The sequence below is a fragment of the Mytilus trossulus genome, chromosome 13 (genome assembly GCF_036588685.1).
Source record: "Mytilus trossulus isolate FHL-02 chromosome 13, PNRI_Mtr1.1.1.hap1, whole genome shotgun sequence".
Classification (NCBI taxonomy): Eukaryota; Metazoa; Mollusca; class Bivalvia; order Mytilida; family Mytilidae; genus Mytilus; species Mytilus trossulus.
In genome coordinates, this window is record NC_086385.1 from 7,316,346 (window position 1) to 7,332,509 (window position 16,164).

General features: G+C 33.6%; 1 protein-coding gene across 1 annotated transcript; it reads right to left on the reverse strand.

Annotated features, from left to right (window-relative positions):
* Positions 1-3,474: 3,474 nt before the first annotated feature.
* Positions 3,475-11,693, reverse strand: LOC134694044 (uncharacterized oxidoreductase YtbE-like). The gene is made up of 6 exons (XM_063555041.1): positions 11,483-11,693; positions 10,785-10,913; positions 8,163-8,270; positions 6,483-6,701; positions 5,884-6,031; positions 3,475-3,648 (listed from the first exon to the last, which is right to left on the reverse strand). The coding sequence occupies exons 1-6, from the start codon at positions 11,671-11,673 to the stop codon at positions 3,589-3,591; spliced, it is 855 nt and encodes a 284-aa protein (XP_063411111.1). The 5' UTR covers positions 11,674-11,693; the 3' UTR covers positions 3,475-3,588.
* Positions 11,694-16,164: the final 4,471 nt, after the last annotated feature.

The following is a 16,164-nucleotide window of genomic DNA, read 5'->3' on the forward strand; positions in this document are numbered from 1 at the left end:
ACTGAACTCCGAAATATACACAAGAAACTAAAATTAAAATCATTCAAGTCTAACAAAGGCCAGAAGCTCCTGACTGAGGACAGGCGCCAAATTGCGTCGGAGTTAAACATATTTTTGAGATCTGAACCCTCCTCTATACCTCTAGCCAATGTTTAAATATCATTTCTTTTTGTATTGTGACATTAACATATCTTTGCGTTCTAATCTTTTTGCTTATCTAAAAGACTATGTACCATTATTTCAGCATCTTGATGCATTCAATAAACTTAAACACATTCTAAACCCCATCCCTGAATTTGTTTGTCATATTGGAGTCTTCATTAAACAGTCTTTAGAACTGAGGGAGTCAGACCCGCGTCAGGCAAGGTTATGATGGTGTTTTTTTACATACATTTATAATTGAACTCTAATGTTCTATTTTTCCATATATTGTATTGTATTATTTTGTATTTCATTGTATTACATTGTATTTCATTGTATTGCATTGTATAGTATAAATTATTGTTTCATTGTATTGGTTGACCCTCATGGGTGTATTTTTGCAATAAAGATATTATATTTATAAAAAAAAACACACAACAATATGCACAGTAAAACTCAATTCAAAAGAAGTACGAGTCCGATGTCAGAATAGGCAACAAAAGAAACTAAACAAAATGATATTGATACATAAAAACAAAGGACTACTAGCAGTTACTGACTTGCCAGTTCCAGACCTCAATTAAACTGATTGACATATTATGTCTTCATCATATGAATATCAAGCACAATCGCTCCCATTAGGTGTTAAGAATTTAATTACATCTTATGTAAGAATCCGGGGTTTTGATTGGTTGATAGCCAGTGTATTTTTCACCAATTTACTGTTTTCAAATGAATATCATTTCAACGACGCTGGGGTATTTGCTATAAGGATATGCCTTTCTTACCCTCACTGCCGTGGTATTTGCAAAAAAATACTCTATCCGACTGGACGCTTGTAACGTCACGATCATCAATGCGTTTAAGTATATTCACATTCGGTGTAATTAAACAGATATATACCTGTTTGTGACCTTCTGCTGTTGTTTTTTTTTATTTGGTCGGGTTGTTGTCTCTTTGACACATTCCCCATTTCCATTCTCAATTTTATATCATGTTCTTGAGAGGTATTTGCGAAAAATACCAGTCTTGAGAATGAATTTCCCTTTCATTACGGCTCGCGAAATTTAACATTCTCTCGACTGGTATTTTTTGCAAATACCCCTCCTTAACATGATAAATTTGTTCAATACCATTATAAAATATATGAGAAGACCATAAACCGTTTAAAGCCAACAACTAATTTTGGAATACATGTGTTTATTTATGATGGTATTAGTGTTATTACTTTTGTTTCGGCTCGTCAACAAATATAGTCTTGATTTCCTTTTGTAATTATTTTTTTAAATCCTCTTTTAAATCAAGGCTAAATTAACTAACACCGAACTTGATCTGCATGTACCTGAGTAGGTCTTTACAAGTAAGAATCTTTTTATGCGGATCGAAACGCCCAACAACGAAGTTTACATTGAACCTTCGCAGAAGATCGATGTGCTTTTTCTTGTTAATAGCTGATGTTCCTTTGCTACTTTTGTTGTGTTGAAAAATCATTAGACCCAAAAAGACAAGGGTTGATAGATAAAATTTTCAAACAACCTCTGAAATACATATGTTATTACAACGAAGGCCATTTGAAGTTCTCCGATAGTTTCAATAAGGCAGCCATCGGAGTTCAAAGTAGACATTTATAGTGCTAGGGGGTTATTATGATTTTAGATTATGATAAAACAGAGAAAGGAAATGACAACATTCAACAAGTTGAACTTTTCGTTAGAAGGTAGTCACAATTAGTGATTACTTTGGCTCAAAATGCATTCAAGTGAGAAATTAACAGTTTTTTTTGCCAAGCACGTGTCATTGAAGAACAAAAGAAAAGACCGGTAGATCCTGAGTCTCAATAATAGTCTAAGTTTGTACCTCAAAGACCGGTGAGTTCGGATACCAAATAAGGATTTCAATTACTCTGTTGTATCTGCATGCACACTACGCATTCGAAAACAATCTAGCTTCGGTCCAATATATATATTAAGTTCTATGTTTATACAGAATGTAGTATTATAGTCACAAAAATATGTTGGTCCTACATATATATCATTTAGCACTGAACTAATTAAATATAGTAAGCAGATCATTAATAAAAAGAACGTGTCGTTCCTATATTCCTGTAGAACATGCAAGAGTGAGAGTGTCAGTCCCGTTTTATGAAATTTTATTCGACCGTCATACAAGTGAGAGTTTAACCTCGCTATAAAACCAGGTTTAGTGCACCATTTTCTACATAGGAAAATATCTGCACAAAGTCAGGAATATGACAGTTGTCGTCCATTCGTTTGATGTATTTAAGCTTTTGATTTCACCATTTGATTATAGACTTTCCGTTTTGAATTTTCCTCGGCGTTCGGTATTTTTCTGGTTTTTCTTTTTCCAATTGATTTGTAATTAATGGCTGATATCGTTTTGTTAAAAAAAAATGTTAAATAAAAATTCTGTAAGTTACTGTTACCTTTCATGCCAAATAGAAAGATCTTAAAAAACTGCAAAAAGTATTTTGGCTGGTAAGGGCTTATTATCTATTGCGGTTCGAAAGCCGGAAATTAATATAAAAAGTATGAATGCCAATGAATCTACTTTTAATAAGAGATCACATGACACAGAAAGAAACAACCATAATAGGTCAGCGTATGGCCTCCCAAATGAGTAAAATCTATAACGAAAAGTCAGTTAAAAATTAAAGACCCCGCATTAACGAGTCCATCATAGTTAACATGGTTAAGGGATAGGTTTTGTCTTTCAATACTTGTTCAGCATGAAATAGAATTTTGATATTTTGCTTGAATCTGTTTTATATGTGCAGATCGTGAAAGTGACAATACACTTGTTGTGCCGAGAGCCGTGATTTCCATTTTGATTTTAACGAAGGCCGTACGGTGACCTATAGTTGTTAATGTCTGTGTCATTTTGGTCTTTTGTGGATAGTTGTCTCATTGGCAAGCATACCACATCTTCTTTTTTATATCTTATTATAATTAATATATTGTATGAAAAAAGTAAAATCACAAAAATACTGAACTCCTAGGTAAATTAAAAACGAAAAGTCCCTAATCAAATGGCAGAAACAAAAGCTCAAACTCATCAAACGAATTGATAACAGCTGTCATATTTCTTAATACGTTTTTTTCCCCAAAAAAGAGTCAAAAGATACAATCAAACTCATAAGTCGAAAACAAACTGACAATAATATGGCATAAAACGTAAAAAAACGACAACCAACAGTAGACAAGAAACCTCATAAAAACTAAGATTGAGTAATACGAACCCCATCACAATCGGGAGTGTGTCTCGTGTGATCCGGAATAAAAGGCAGATCATATTCCTCATGTGACAACCAAAATATTGCTTGGAAAATTTTAATAGTTATTTATCAAATATCAACTAAAAGTAACGATTTATACATGTTAAACATTTAAAAGGTTTTTAGACAATATCATTTTAATTATATCATCCTTATCAGCCTGTCCAAGGCATTTTACAAGGATTCCAGGTACAAGAATGTTCTGGGAAACTATTCTGCAAAAAAAAAGTGGAAACAAATAAAATCACATTTTTGTTAATATTGCATGCTGAACTCTTTGTTCATTGTTTATATATCTGAAGGTAATTCGCTTTCGGAAAAATGACATAGATGGCATCTGATTTTGAAACAGTACATTGTTGTTATTTATATACGAGATCCAAGTTATCATGTTCATGTTCTGTTGTTAAAGAGTTAAGATCTTTTGTTCTATTGATGCAATTTTATCGGTTCATATAGTTGAATACTCGTAAATCAAAATTAGATGTACACACAAAGGGAAAAAATCTAAAAGAATAACATAACTCAAAACGAATCGAGACCAGTGGTTGAAGTCATAAAACTTTGCTCAGTGATCGGAGCACAAAAATCGTGCTCGAAACATGAAATCAAGCATTTTTTAAATTGGTTGATTTTCGAGTACGAGTACAAAAATCTGACTCGAAAGTTTAATGACCACAAGGCCAGGTGACGAAGTGGAACTCGCGACACCAATATACCGCATAAGTACGTTTCTCGTTAGTTGAAATATATCGTCTTAGTAAACCATTTCGTGTGTTCGCCTTTCGGTTTAATCATGTGCATATTCTTTTGGTTTTGTCCATAAATAAGTTTTGTATGTATGTTGTTTTTTGTTTGTTTTATTTATATGTTTCGAAGCTTTCTGATACTTTAAAAGTCCGAGTGGCGGCATGCTTACCACGACAACGTGTATATTCTTTTGGTTTTTGTCGCTAAATAAGTATTACATGTATGTGTTTTTATTTTGTTTCATTTATATGTTTCGAAGCTTAGTGTGAATTGCATTTTTGCTGAACAAGTACACATTTTTGTTAAGAGGTCAGCTGAAGGCCGCCACCGGGTGCAGGATATTCTCGTTGTGAAGACCCATTGGTGGCCTTGGGCTCTTTGGTCGGGTTGTTATCTCTTTTACATATTCCCCTTTTTTTCTATATTTTATGTATGAAATCTGCTTTAAACGAATACAATTCGGTTTCGGTTCAATAGGTATAAATGTATTAATTGGAATACAACCTTCGTGTTGGGTCCTCAATGTTCTTTATCTTACTATTTTATTTGGTCTTTTATCTCTTTTGATCCAAGCTTCACTGATTAGTCTTTTGAAGACGAAAAGTATGTCTGGCGTATAGTAGTTTAATCCTAATATCTATGATGAGTTTATTGATCGATATCAATTCACAAAGTCGACACATGTGCTAATAATGTGAAATTATGAGCTTGAAAATGTAGTCTTCGATGTTTTGTTGCAGGAGTCAGTGCGTTATAGATGTAACTTTTGAAAAAAAAAGATGAACAATTCGGTGTCATATCAACATTTCTGTGTGTGCTAAGCATTATACATTCAACATGTGCACATTTTCATTCATTGACTACATATATTGATCGATTGATTGTTGAGTGCTTAACGTCAAGCGGCAAATATTTCATACATGTTCCTGACGAGAACAAATTAACAATACATACTATTGGCGGGATTAAGGTCGCGGAAATTTGGAAAGCCACTGGCAAATGGGGGTATAAGGAATAGGGACACAAGTTTTGCCTGCAAGAGGCTACCTCTCAAAGAATTGTTGCAATGGTTCTTAATGTGCAGAAAGAGCGACACTCTCTTAACTCTCCATTCTCACTAGACGTGGGTGTGTACTTATACATTCCGTACAGCCAAATGGTTAATGACATAGCAAGGGTTTCACTGAGAGTCAGAAGATGAACAAGAGTGACGATATTTTTATTCCCAAGTCACCTTAGGGGGACTTTACTTATCAATGTTTTTTTTATAAATTGTCGATTTTCTGGTTTGTATTTTGGATAATTAATATGAAAAATATTTTTGAGAATAACACAGAATAGATTCCGAATAGCATGTGGTATTATTTTGTGTAGTTTTCGTTCTTTTTATCACGATACCTATGCTAACCAATGTTACTTCTCATATGATCTACAGAGTTCTGACAAATAGCAAAGTAGATGCTACAATCAAGATCAAAGTCATTTCCGTTTTACACTCCTCTCATACATCTTTTCCAATTATACAATTGAGAATGGAAACGGGGAATGTGTCACAGAGACAAGAGACGACCACAGAGCAGAAAAATTCTCCAAGGCAACCAATGGGTCTTCAATACAGCCATAAAACCCACGTCCAGAGGTGTGCTTCAGCTTTAGCAAGAGGTTTTTTTTTCGTTATATAATTAAACTTATATACTTACTAAGACAGCCATATCGTCTTCCGCTATAGCCCAATCAAATACTTTCATGTTTTCATCGATTCGGTTTGTTTTTCCAGATTTTGGTATGGTAATGAACCCATGTTGTATACTCCATCTAATAAGGATCTGTGCTGTTGATTTGTTGTACCTATAGAAAGATAAATCATTGTATCATTTTCCCTTTCTCCAATATGGAGAGGGGCGAAAGATACTAAAGGGACATTCAAACTCGTGAGCACATCGTGTAAACGCTTTTTCACTGACAAATATTCTGAGCTAAAGGTTACATGGCGGCACTATCCGATTTCGTTATTATCTCTAAGAACATATATATCAAGCAAGGGTGTATACTGTGCATAACTGCCTACAACACAAATCCAAATTCCAATCTTCGAGTTTTTAGAAACTCATAAATTTACTGGTCAGCATTGACAATCAACCTCTTAGATGATTCATATATATCATAGCTGTAGAATTTGCAAATTCAATTTTAAAATAACCAAAAATATTTCAAACCACTTTTACTGTTTGCTCTTCCCTTATTGATATGTAATGTAACACATCATGAAACTAAATTACAAACATAGAAGGAAACATACTTGTTAGCAATTTTCACCAGTGTAGGATCATCAAATCTTTGTCCTTTAACCATAGGAGAATATCCCATTACAGTAATTCCCTTCTCTCGACAGTATTTCACTATATCCGGTTTCTGTTGCCATGGATGCAGTTCGATCTGGTTCACTGATGGTGTTGGAAGCCCAGCAGATTCTAAACCCTCCAAATGTTGAACCCCAAAATTAGAAACACCTACTGATCTGTCAATGTAAAAATAAACAGGAATTAATCAAACATATTCAACTGTCGACATTATGTACACTTTTATAACTTTTGAGCTCAATGGAGAATAGAATTATACCTTAAACGTAGTACTTCGTTTAAAATTTAATTCGTGATTCGACCTTATATATATAGATATCAGAAAAAATATTGTACCCCACGAATAAAAGTTAGCAAATAGCAGTCGACTTTTTTATTCTTAGTCCTGGTCGACCTTCTTTTCCAAACAACTTAAGAACAACATGACAAATGTGTAAGGGTTCCGCTGAACCCGGTGTCTCACCTACTTTTGCTGTTAATCGCAGGCTCAACAAAAATGAGGAAAAAAATCAATAAAAATATTCCTCTTGATAATATCTTTTGATAATAAAAAGCTTCTGTCCAATTTTGATAAAATTCCAGGATAGTTTATGAATCTAATATATGTTTTAAAACTTTAACTGCGCATGCAGACTGTTTGTAATGTTTACTGTAAGAAAAACTAAATTCATTTATAATCAAAATACAGATAAACTGTACACAGGTACAAAATTTAAACAAACTTTCCTATAGATACTAGCCTTGGTCATAAACAAGCTTCTGTCCAAGTTTGGTACAAATTAAAAATATTTTAAGAAAGTTATTAAAATTTTAAAAGCTTTACCCACAGAGTAAATGTGATGTTTCCCTGCAGAAAAACTAAGTCCATTTATAAGTAAAATACGGATAACAGGAATTTTATTTTTACAAAATTTACTTCTGGATAGTATCTTTGATCATAGTTTTTTAAACAAGATTCTGTCCAAGTTTGTTAGAAATCCAGTGTTTATGAAAGTTATTAAAATTCCAAAATTTTAACAACAGAGTGATTATTTTTGGACGCCGCCGCCGACGACGACGACGAGACAACGACGCCAACGGAATGTAGGATCGACATGTCACGCTTTGACTAAAGTCGAAAACTCGACAACAAGCGGATTGATCGTATGATATTCCTATCATTTACGTAAAATCGACGATCCCACGAACTACCTTCTCGTTTTTCGTCTATTCCAATTTAGTATCTTCATTATTCCGGCTTCATGTCGTAATAATAAAATTGAAAAAAAAAAACAATTAATCCTTTATGTTGAAGACCATGCATAAAGGCCTGCTTCTTCTGGCCCATAAACACAAATATGTTCTAGTTCAGTTATAATGAACGTCATACTAAACTTCAAAAGTGGTTTTCGGTTCTCGTTTTTTATATAGATAAGACCGTTGGTTTTCCCGTTTGAATGGTTTCACACTAGTAATTTTTGGGGCTCTTTGAAGCTTGCTGTTCGTTGTGAGCTTAAGCTCTGTGTTGAAAACCATACTGTGACCTATAATGGTTTCCTGTTATAAATTGTGACTTGGATGGAGAGTTGTTTCATTGGCTCTCTTTCCACATCTTCCTATATCTATGATATATCCATTACCTGACCAGGCCTTCCTGTTTCAACTCCAACATGGCTTTGTATGTCTCCACTACTTGACCACTGCTTGGTGAATGTATCAGATATAGATCTACGTACTGTAAATCAAGCCTATGAAATAGAAGATATTTAGGATATAGATCTAGGTAAAAGGACATAAGCCCTAAAACTCTCTGGTACGATTTTATTTCAGCTATTTCCTCTATTATGTTCTCAGCTTTTAAGTAGAAGAGATTGCAATATAAAAAATTAAAAAATAAGCTATAACAGGCCCCAAAATCATTAATGGTTTTCAATTAAAAAAAAATAAAAGATGACAATGAGACAACTGCCCACGAGAGTTACATGTAAACAAATGCGTAAGTGCTCAACCTTAACCGTACAATGTAAATGTACCTCTATCAGAAATGTAACAGCACAACATAAGTCCATACATTTAAAACCAGTTTGAAATGGTTAGCATCGAATTTGCATTTGAAATTTATTTTGACTGTTTTAAAAGACATTCACTTTATTCAAGTGTCTAAAGTTATAAAATCATCCACTTTTTATCCACATATTCATTACAAGACATTTCAAGAAAGCAAATTTCGATGAACAAGCTTATTGTAGTTCATATATCTTTTAAAACATTCTTGTGTGAAGCTTTCTTCAAAAGCTCAAAGTTAGATAGGTGAAAATCTTTGGTGTTGCGTATAGCTTTTTCTTTAATTTTTGCCATGGCTTTGCTATTCTGTTTTCGACTCACTAGTTTGCAAATCACGTTGATCTCTAGCACCTCTTATTTTCAAGCATTACAGAAAATGAATAGGTACATGTAAGTGTGTTCGTTTTATAATTGCTCGTAGGTGACAAATCGAGTTAGACTGTTATATGCAAAGCTACTGTCAAAGGATAATAACATTGAAAATGGAAATGGGGAATGTGCCAAAGAGACAACAACCCGACAATAGAATAGACAACGACAGAAGGGCACCAACAGGTCTTCAATGCAACGAGAAATTCCCGCACCCGGAGGCGTCCTTCATCTGGCCCCTAAACAAATATATACACGTTCAGAGACGGATTTTTACATAAGTTTTTTCTTGTTTACAAATCTCTGTATTTCTATTGTATAATTTAAATTGTGCACTTTTGAAAAAAAATGTTTAAACTAATAGTCGGTTGAAGAGCTCACCAGAGCCCATGTGTTTTGTCTGTTATTATGTATATAGATGCCGACTCCAAATAAATACTTAATTAATTCAAAAGCTACTTTACCCCGCAGTCTACGATAAATAAATACTAGACAAAAGGAATGCTAATCTACATGATCTATGTACGTGATTGTAAAACTATCTGTAAAAACTGGAACTGAATTTATTGAAAACCGTATACTTTTGTCGCATTTTTCCTTTCTTCAAGTTCATAACTTACGACAATACAACATTTTAAGGTGAATTAAGGGTAAAAATTATTTTTCGATTTCCACAACTTGAGGTTAATAAATTCATGGTAAATACTAGACAAAATTAATAGAGACAGATTAAGAATCAACCAACTACATAAAAAAAAACAAATGAAACTTGCAAATTGAATAAGTGTACGTCAAAAGTTTCAAAAAAATCGTTTTGACGTCGTGATGGTGTAACGTCGTGTTGTAGGAACATCGTGCACAACGTTAATATGTGCGATAACTTACTAGGAAGTTTGTTTGGCTGTGTACAAAAAGAAATACAGTCATTTATGGTTTTATATTCTAGTGGGTGCATTAATTAAGATGCACGTTAGGAAAGTTGAATATACAATGATATTTGTTGCAACGAAAGCTTTAGCTCATTGACTTCCTTAGGTGATTTTTCATATACGTCCGATATGATTATGTATGTTGCTTCTATGGTACATCCATATATTAAAATGTGAAATGGCGCGCGATTTTCTTTAGGTAAAAATATAACATTGCTGTCACAGTCCTTCCCTTTCTCGGATTCTTATAGAAAATATCAGAAGAATATTTGAGGACAAGCATGCCAATGCTCAAGCTGTGCATTTTTTTTTTCAAATTCCAAAGGGAAATGCCTCTAGAATATTAATCAACTCGCTCCCAATATTCGAATTTTGTCTGCATGTTGTGATTCTTTACATTTTGTATGAATTACAAAAAAAATGGATGAGGAAAGACATAAGCTACTAAAAGTGCGGAAACTGCAAAAAAATATGGGACGAACGGAAAGACAGAAAGACGAAAGGGCGGGCGAATGGAATGATGGACGAACGGACGAACATCAATCGTAACACGTTGTGCCCACATTGCAAACGGTTTTCACTGGTTGACTTTTTGATTATTTCTGTTAGCTGTATATTGACCGGGGGGACTTAGAGCTAGACATGATTGCTAACTGCGCATTTACAGTATGACACATGTCTATTCATAAAAATAATTGCTAAAGATTCAATTTGTCTTGTTTTGTTTCGCATGTTTTGCAAGGTTGCTGTTTCTTGATGTTTTACCCAGATCTCATTTTATTCGATGTGTAAATGATGATAGGTTTGTGTTTCTCCTTTTTGAATGCTATAATTATATGGTGACTTCATCAACCCACAAGACAAATACAACGTTACGTAAGTAATTAAATCAATTCTTACATCTTCAAGCTACGGTTAAATATTTTCTTACACCGACTGTATCCATTATCCCATAACTTGGTGACAACAAATACATCTTCTCGATTAAATCCGGATTTCTTTATACCCATTCCGACATCGGCTTCATTTCTAAAATGTAATTAATTCAAATTAAAAACCCGTACATACTGTACGGAAAACGGTACTTTTACACATTTAACCAAGCATTAGGTTGGCCTGTTGTATACCCACGTTATGAGAAGAAAGCCAGCTTATATTATATCTCTCTATTTTCATAAAAAAAAAATATACAGTATTCAATTTCTTATCTATTTTGCCCACTAATTTACATGTAATTGTATTCTTTATTTTTTCTTTCTTTACTTTTTTGCCTAATATTCTGCACTTTTCGCCAAGTAATCTTGTTTTAAAATATATGAATACCTTCCAGGCCTAAAAAAATAACTCAGGGCGTTGATTTTTGAATGATGGTGACTTTAAGTGATATGCCCTCATTTGTCGTGGCTCCATAGCTCACAAGACATTTAATATAATAATGGATTTCTGTCTCATGAATATCCATGTTAGATGTGTCCATGTCTATCTGTCAAAAAATATAGTAATACTTATATTCCAAAAAAAATATCTCGCTAACACAAGATGAAAGGAGGGTGCCAAATATCAAGAAAATCATAAATGAATAATGAGTATATACCAACCCATAAAATTCTGCAGTATCGATCAGTTGGTACCCTTTCGATAGAGCGTACTGGACTGCTTTTTCTGCCACTCCTCCGCTCCCAGAAGATGCTTCATACATACCCAGACCAAACATGGGCATGCGTACTCCATCGTTTAAAGTCAGTCTAGAGGTTACATCTGTTGCTATAGATACCATTCTTTTCGTCATAATAAACTATCCTAAAATTCAACATTAAAAACAATCATTGAAACAAATGAATTTCAGTTACTTTTAAAAGTAGCGTAATAGTTCACATATGAATCACCGTATGGCCATCAACAATGAGGCCATACTCCGTAGTCAACCAAAAAAGGCTCCGAAATCACAAATTCAAACAACACTAACGGATTAATAAATATACCAAAAAGTAAACGAAAAATAAATATGTACAATATCAAACGACATGCATGCAACAACGGAGTTACAGGCTCCTGACTTGGGACAGGCACATATATGAACCTACAGAATGAGGCGGGGTTAAACATGTTAGCGAGATCCCGATCCTCTCCCTATCCCGGGACAGATGAGTTACAGTACAACATAGGAACATGTTCACCATGCAGTTGAAAATCTAAACTAGTCAGATGGATATAAATATAAATACATATGTAAAGAATTTATTATAATTATTTTTATTTAAGAATTGAATGCTTCTTTTTGCAAATTTATTGGGTGGTAAAAGCGTTGACCGAAGTACATTTTGTATGAAGAGCGGAAGCGCTTCATTCTAAAAATGTACGCACGGTCAACGCTTTTACAACCCTTTAAAGTTTTAAAAACTTATAATTACATTTTTTTAGCTAAAATCATGAAAACACGATTTTTATCCAGTTTTATTTAATTCACATGTGCACTTTTTTGTGAGACCTCGTGTCATCATGCATGATAAATGTTATTGTCTGATGCAATTGTTTACGGAATAACATGTTAGCCAATCGGAATAACGTATTATAATGAAACTTACATCTAATGTAATTATTGGGGTGTAAAAGCGTTGACCGGAGTACATTTTGTATGAAGCGCGGAAGCGCTTCATTCTAAAAATGTGCGCACGGTCAACGCTTTTACAACCCTATGAAGTTACAAAAAGAAGCATTCAATACTTATAATTACATTTTTTAGCTATGATCATGAAAACACGATTTTTAATTTTTTTTAAATTTTATTCACCTGTGCACTTTATTGTGGGACCACGTGTTGTCAAGAATGAAAAGTTTTATTGAGTGATGCAATTGCTTACGGAATAACACGTGATGTGCAGTTAGCCAATCAGAATAAAGTATTATAATGAAACATACATCTAATGTAATTATCATTATTTACAGTCATCTGTGTATTGTGATATTTATTTCCTTACTTAGACACGTCACATGTTACATACGCTTGACAGAAGCTTTTCTTTACAACAACAACAACGATCACAATTCATTTTATTGACTACATTTGTATAATTACATAGATAAAGGAAGATGTGGTACGAATGCCAAGGAGACAACTCTCCATCCAAATAACAATTTATAAAAGTTAACCAGTATATAGGTCAATGTACGGCCTTCAACGCGGAGCCTTGGTTCACAACGAACAAAGTGCTATAAATGGCCACAAAATTACTAGTGTAAAACCATTCAAACAGGAAAACCAACGGTCTTATCTATGAAAAAAACAAGAAACGAGAAACACGTATACATTACATAAACAAACGACAACTACTGTATATCAGACTGCTGATTTTGGACAGGTGCAATCATTTGCAGCTGGATTAAACGTTTTAATGGTACCAAACCTTTTCCCTTTTTCTGAAACAATAGCACAACATCACAACATAGAAAACCACACGATATAATATGAATTTGAAGGCTTGAAGTTAACTCAATCAAAAAACGTAAATTAACACACTATATATAAAAGATGATGTGGTATGACTGCCAATGGAAACTGTCCACAAGAGACCAATGACACAGACATTAACAACTATAATAGGTCACCGTACGGCCTTCAACAATGAGCAAAGTCCATACAAACAAATATATACATGTAACACATACACAAACGACAACCACTGAATTAAAGGCTCCTTACTTGGAAATGAACATACTTAAATAATGTGGCGTGTTTAAACATGTTAATAGCGGGATCCTAACCATCCCCTACAATGCCCTAACCTGGGACAGTGGTATAACAATACAACATTAGAACGAACTATAAAATCAGTTGAAAAAGGGTTAACTCATCAGATGGACAAAAAAACAAGTGGGCGTGGCTGGGTATTTGTACATCCCGACAAAAAAGGACACTTTGAATGTATATTTATCCCAATAATCAGAAAATCTTAAAATTGATGTTTCAGTTGCAGGGAATACAGGATTTAGTAATATTTTAATTTTGGAGTAATACTTCGTTCACAACTTTGTCCATACTATGCACCAATTCCAAGGACATTTCTAGCTTTTGCATATCTTATAATAAACTCCTCTTCACACACCATGTCATAAAATGTAATTGGTAATTTTGCATTTCACTAGTTGTTAAGTAACATAAAGTCAAGATACTGAAACTGAAATGCCTCTTCCAATTCAGTGCAACTTATCTAATTGCTTTACCCACGGGGTGGGCTAAAAAAAAAAAGGGGGGGGGGGTAACTTCATATCATTGCGTAAGCAGGGAAGTGCAAAAAATATGGGTCATAATTTTGAAAGTTTTATATATATAAATTACACCCTTTTACTGACATCCTACATTACAAAATGCTAAAAAGCAAGGCTTGAAAAAAACGAGTCAACAATGTAATTGCTTTGTTCTAGATTTTGACATTAAAAGTCAAACCTTTTAAAAACAAGACACGTTTAAAAACATGAAACTTTAAAAGCCTCCCAAATAAATCAAAATTAATATGGTTAATGTCATCTGAGGATAATGTTATAATTAAAAAAGTAAGTTTATTATTGTGTACTTTATTCAAAGAGAGAAAATCAATTCTAGATACAGTTTAGTCACCGGTAGTTTGTCCATCTATATAATATTGTAAAACTATATATATATATATATATATTCATCTTTTTTGCAGATATTATTTGAAATTGGGTGAAAAAGACTTGACTTTGTTTAATTGTTAAATAATCAATGTAATCAATATGTAATCACTTGTATGAAATTGAACTTAATTGTACTGCTCAAATTATTGGGCGTCATAATTGACAATAAAATACTTTGTATTGTATTGTATTGAACCCGTGAAATTAGTTTTAAATTTTTCTATAAACAGCGAATCCTACAGAGGTTTTAATTTCGTTACCAAATAAGTATGATTATTAAAAGTGTAACGTGTTATCTCACCCTGTGGAATAAATCGGTTTGTTTACATTCTACTTTCACTTTCACTTCAGAAAATTACTCCCCTTGGTTTAACCTAAGTACCTAAAATTGTATACCACTTGATATTTAAAACAAAACGAACGTCCACAAATTGCAATTCGATCAGTGATAATGTGTTTGAACTGTTGCCAACTGGATTTTTTTTTATTGCGTATTTATGATTCGGAAACAATATCTGATATATAACTATAACGTTACATGTAATTCAAACATGTCATTCTAAAAGATATTAAATGTATTTTAAGTACGTTAGAAAGTACTGTAAGATTCTCAACATAAACCACTATCACTCATACTGAATATAGAATTAAACCCCTTGAAATGGTGTTTTTTTTTTAATTTATTTTTGAGGAATCGGATTGGGTTTGCAAAATAAATCTGACATGCAAATCATAGATAATAAAAGTTACAAAATAATCATGAATAGATTTTGGGGTTCTCAAAAACATAAAGAATACTGTAGAACAATAGTATACAAAAATACTATAAAGAAAGACAAAATGGCCATAAAAAAATAAAGAATACAAAAAAAAAGACGACCCCCCATTTCCCACCTCTCCACTTTCTCCCATTCAGACCCTTAACCAACCCAATCTAACATACATCACAAAAAAATCCTTCAAGTTGGTGTCCGACTGCATTTTACACGATAACAATAATACCAGATTGTAAATCAACCAAATGACTATAGAAATTGTTTGTATTTTCTGAAGAATCCACCATACCAGTAACCAGGGGGTTCGGAATAACCCCCCCCCCCCCCACCCCACCCTTTGACAACTATTAAGCACTGTTAAAGTCAATGCTTTGTTTGAATTTGTGAGTCCAACGAACCCTCCTTTGGAAATTCCTGGCTACGGGCCTGTCCACCAATGTAAATTGTTTATTCATTGATCAATTTATTGTTTCCTGTCCACAACCGCGGAAAACACCTCATATGCTATTTATGATGATCTGGAAACTGCAAAGGCGGGTCCAGGGGGCCTTGGGAGACTTGGGCCCCTCTTTTGTGGCGAAAATTTGGTTGATTATGTAGGGAATAACCCCTGTAATAAGTTCTAGATCCGCTACTGCAATGGGACAGCAACAGAGCGATAAACATAATCAAATTGTTACGAAGAAATTATTTTAAACTTTTTCTTAACAGCTTGGAGTCACGTACGTGTAATCATTACGACATATATAAAAAAGGAGATGTGGTATGATTGCCAATGAGACAACTATCCACAAAAAGATCAAAATGACACAAACATTAACAACTATAGGTTACCGTACGGCCTTCGACAA

Bases quoted from the DNA above. Each gene is read 5' to 3' on its own strand.
- LOC134694044 (XM_063555041.1), bottom strand. From the start codon at position 11,673: ATGACGAAAAGAATGGTATCTATAGCAACAGATGTAACCTCTAGACTG. The intron at 10,914-11,482 runs GTTGGTATATAC...ATTACATTTTAG, and splicing joins GATACTGCAGAATTTTATGG to AAATGAAGCCGATGTCGGAA. The intron at 6,702-8,162 runs GTAATGGATATA...TTACATTGACAG, and splicing joins AAACAGGAAGGCCTGGTCAG to ATCAGTAGGTGTTTCTAATT.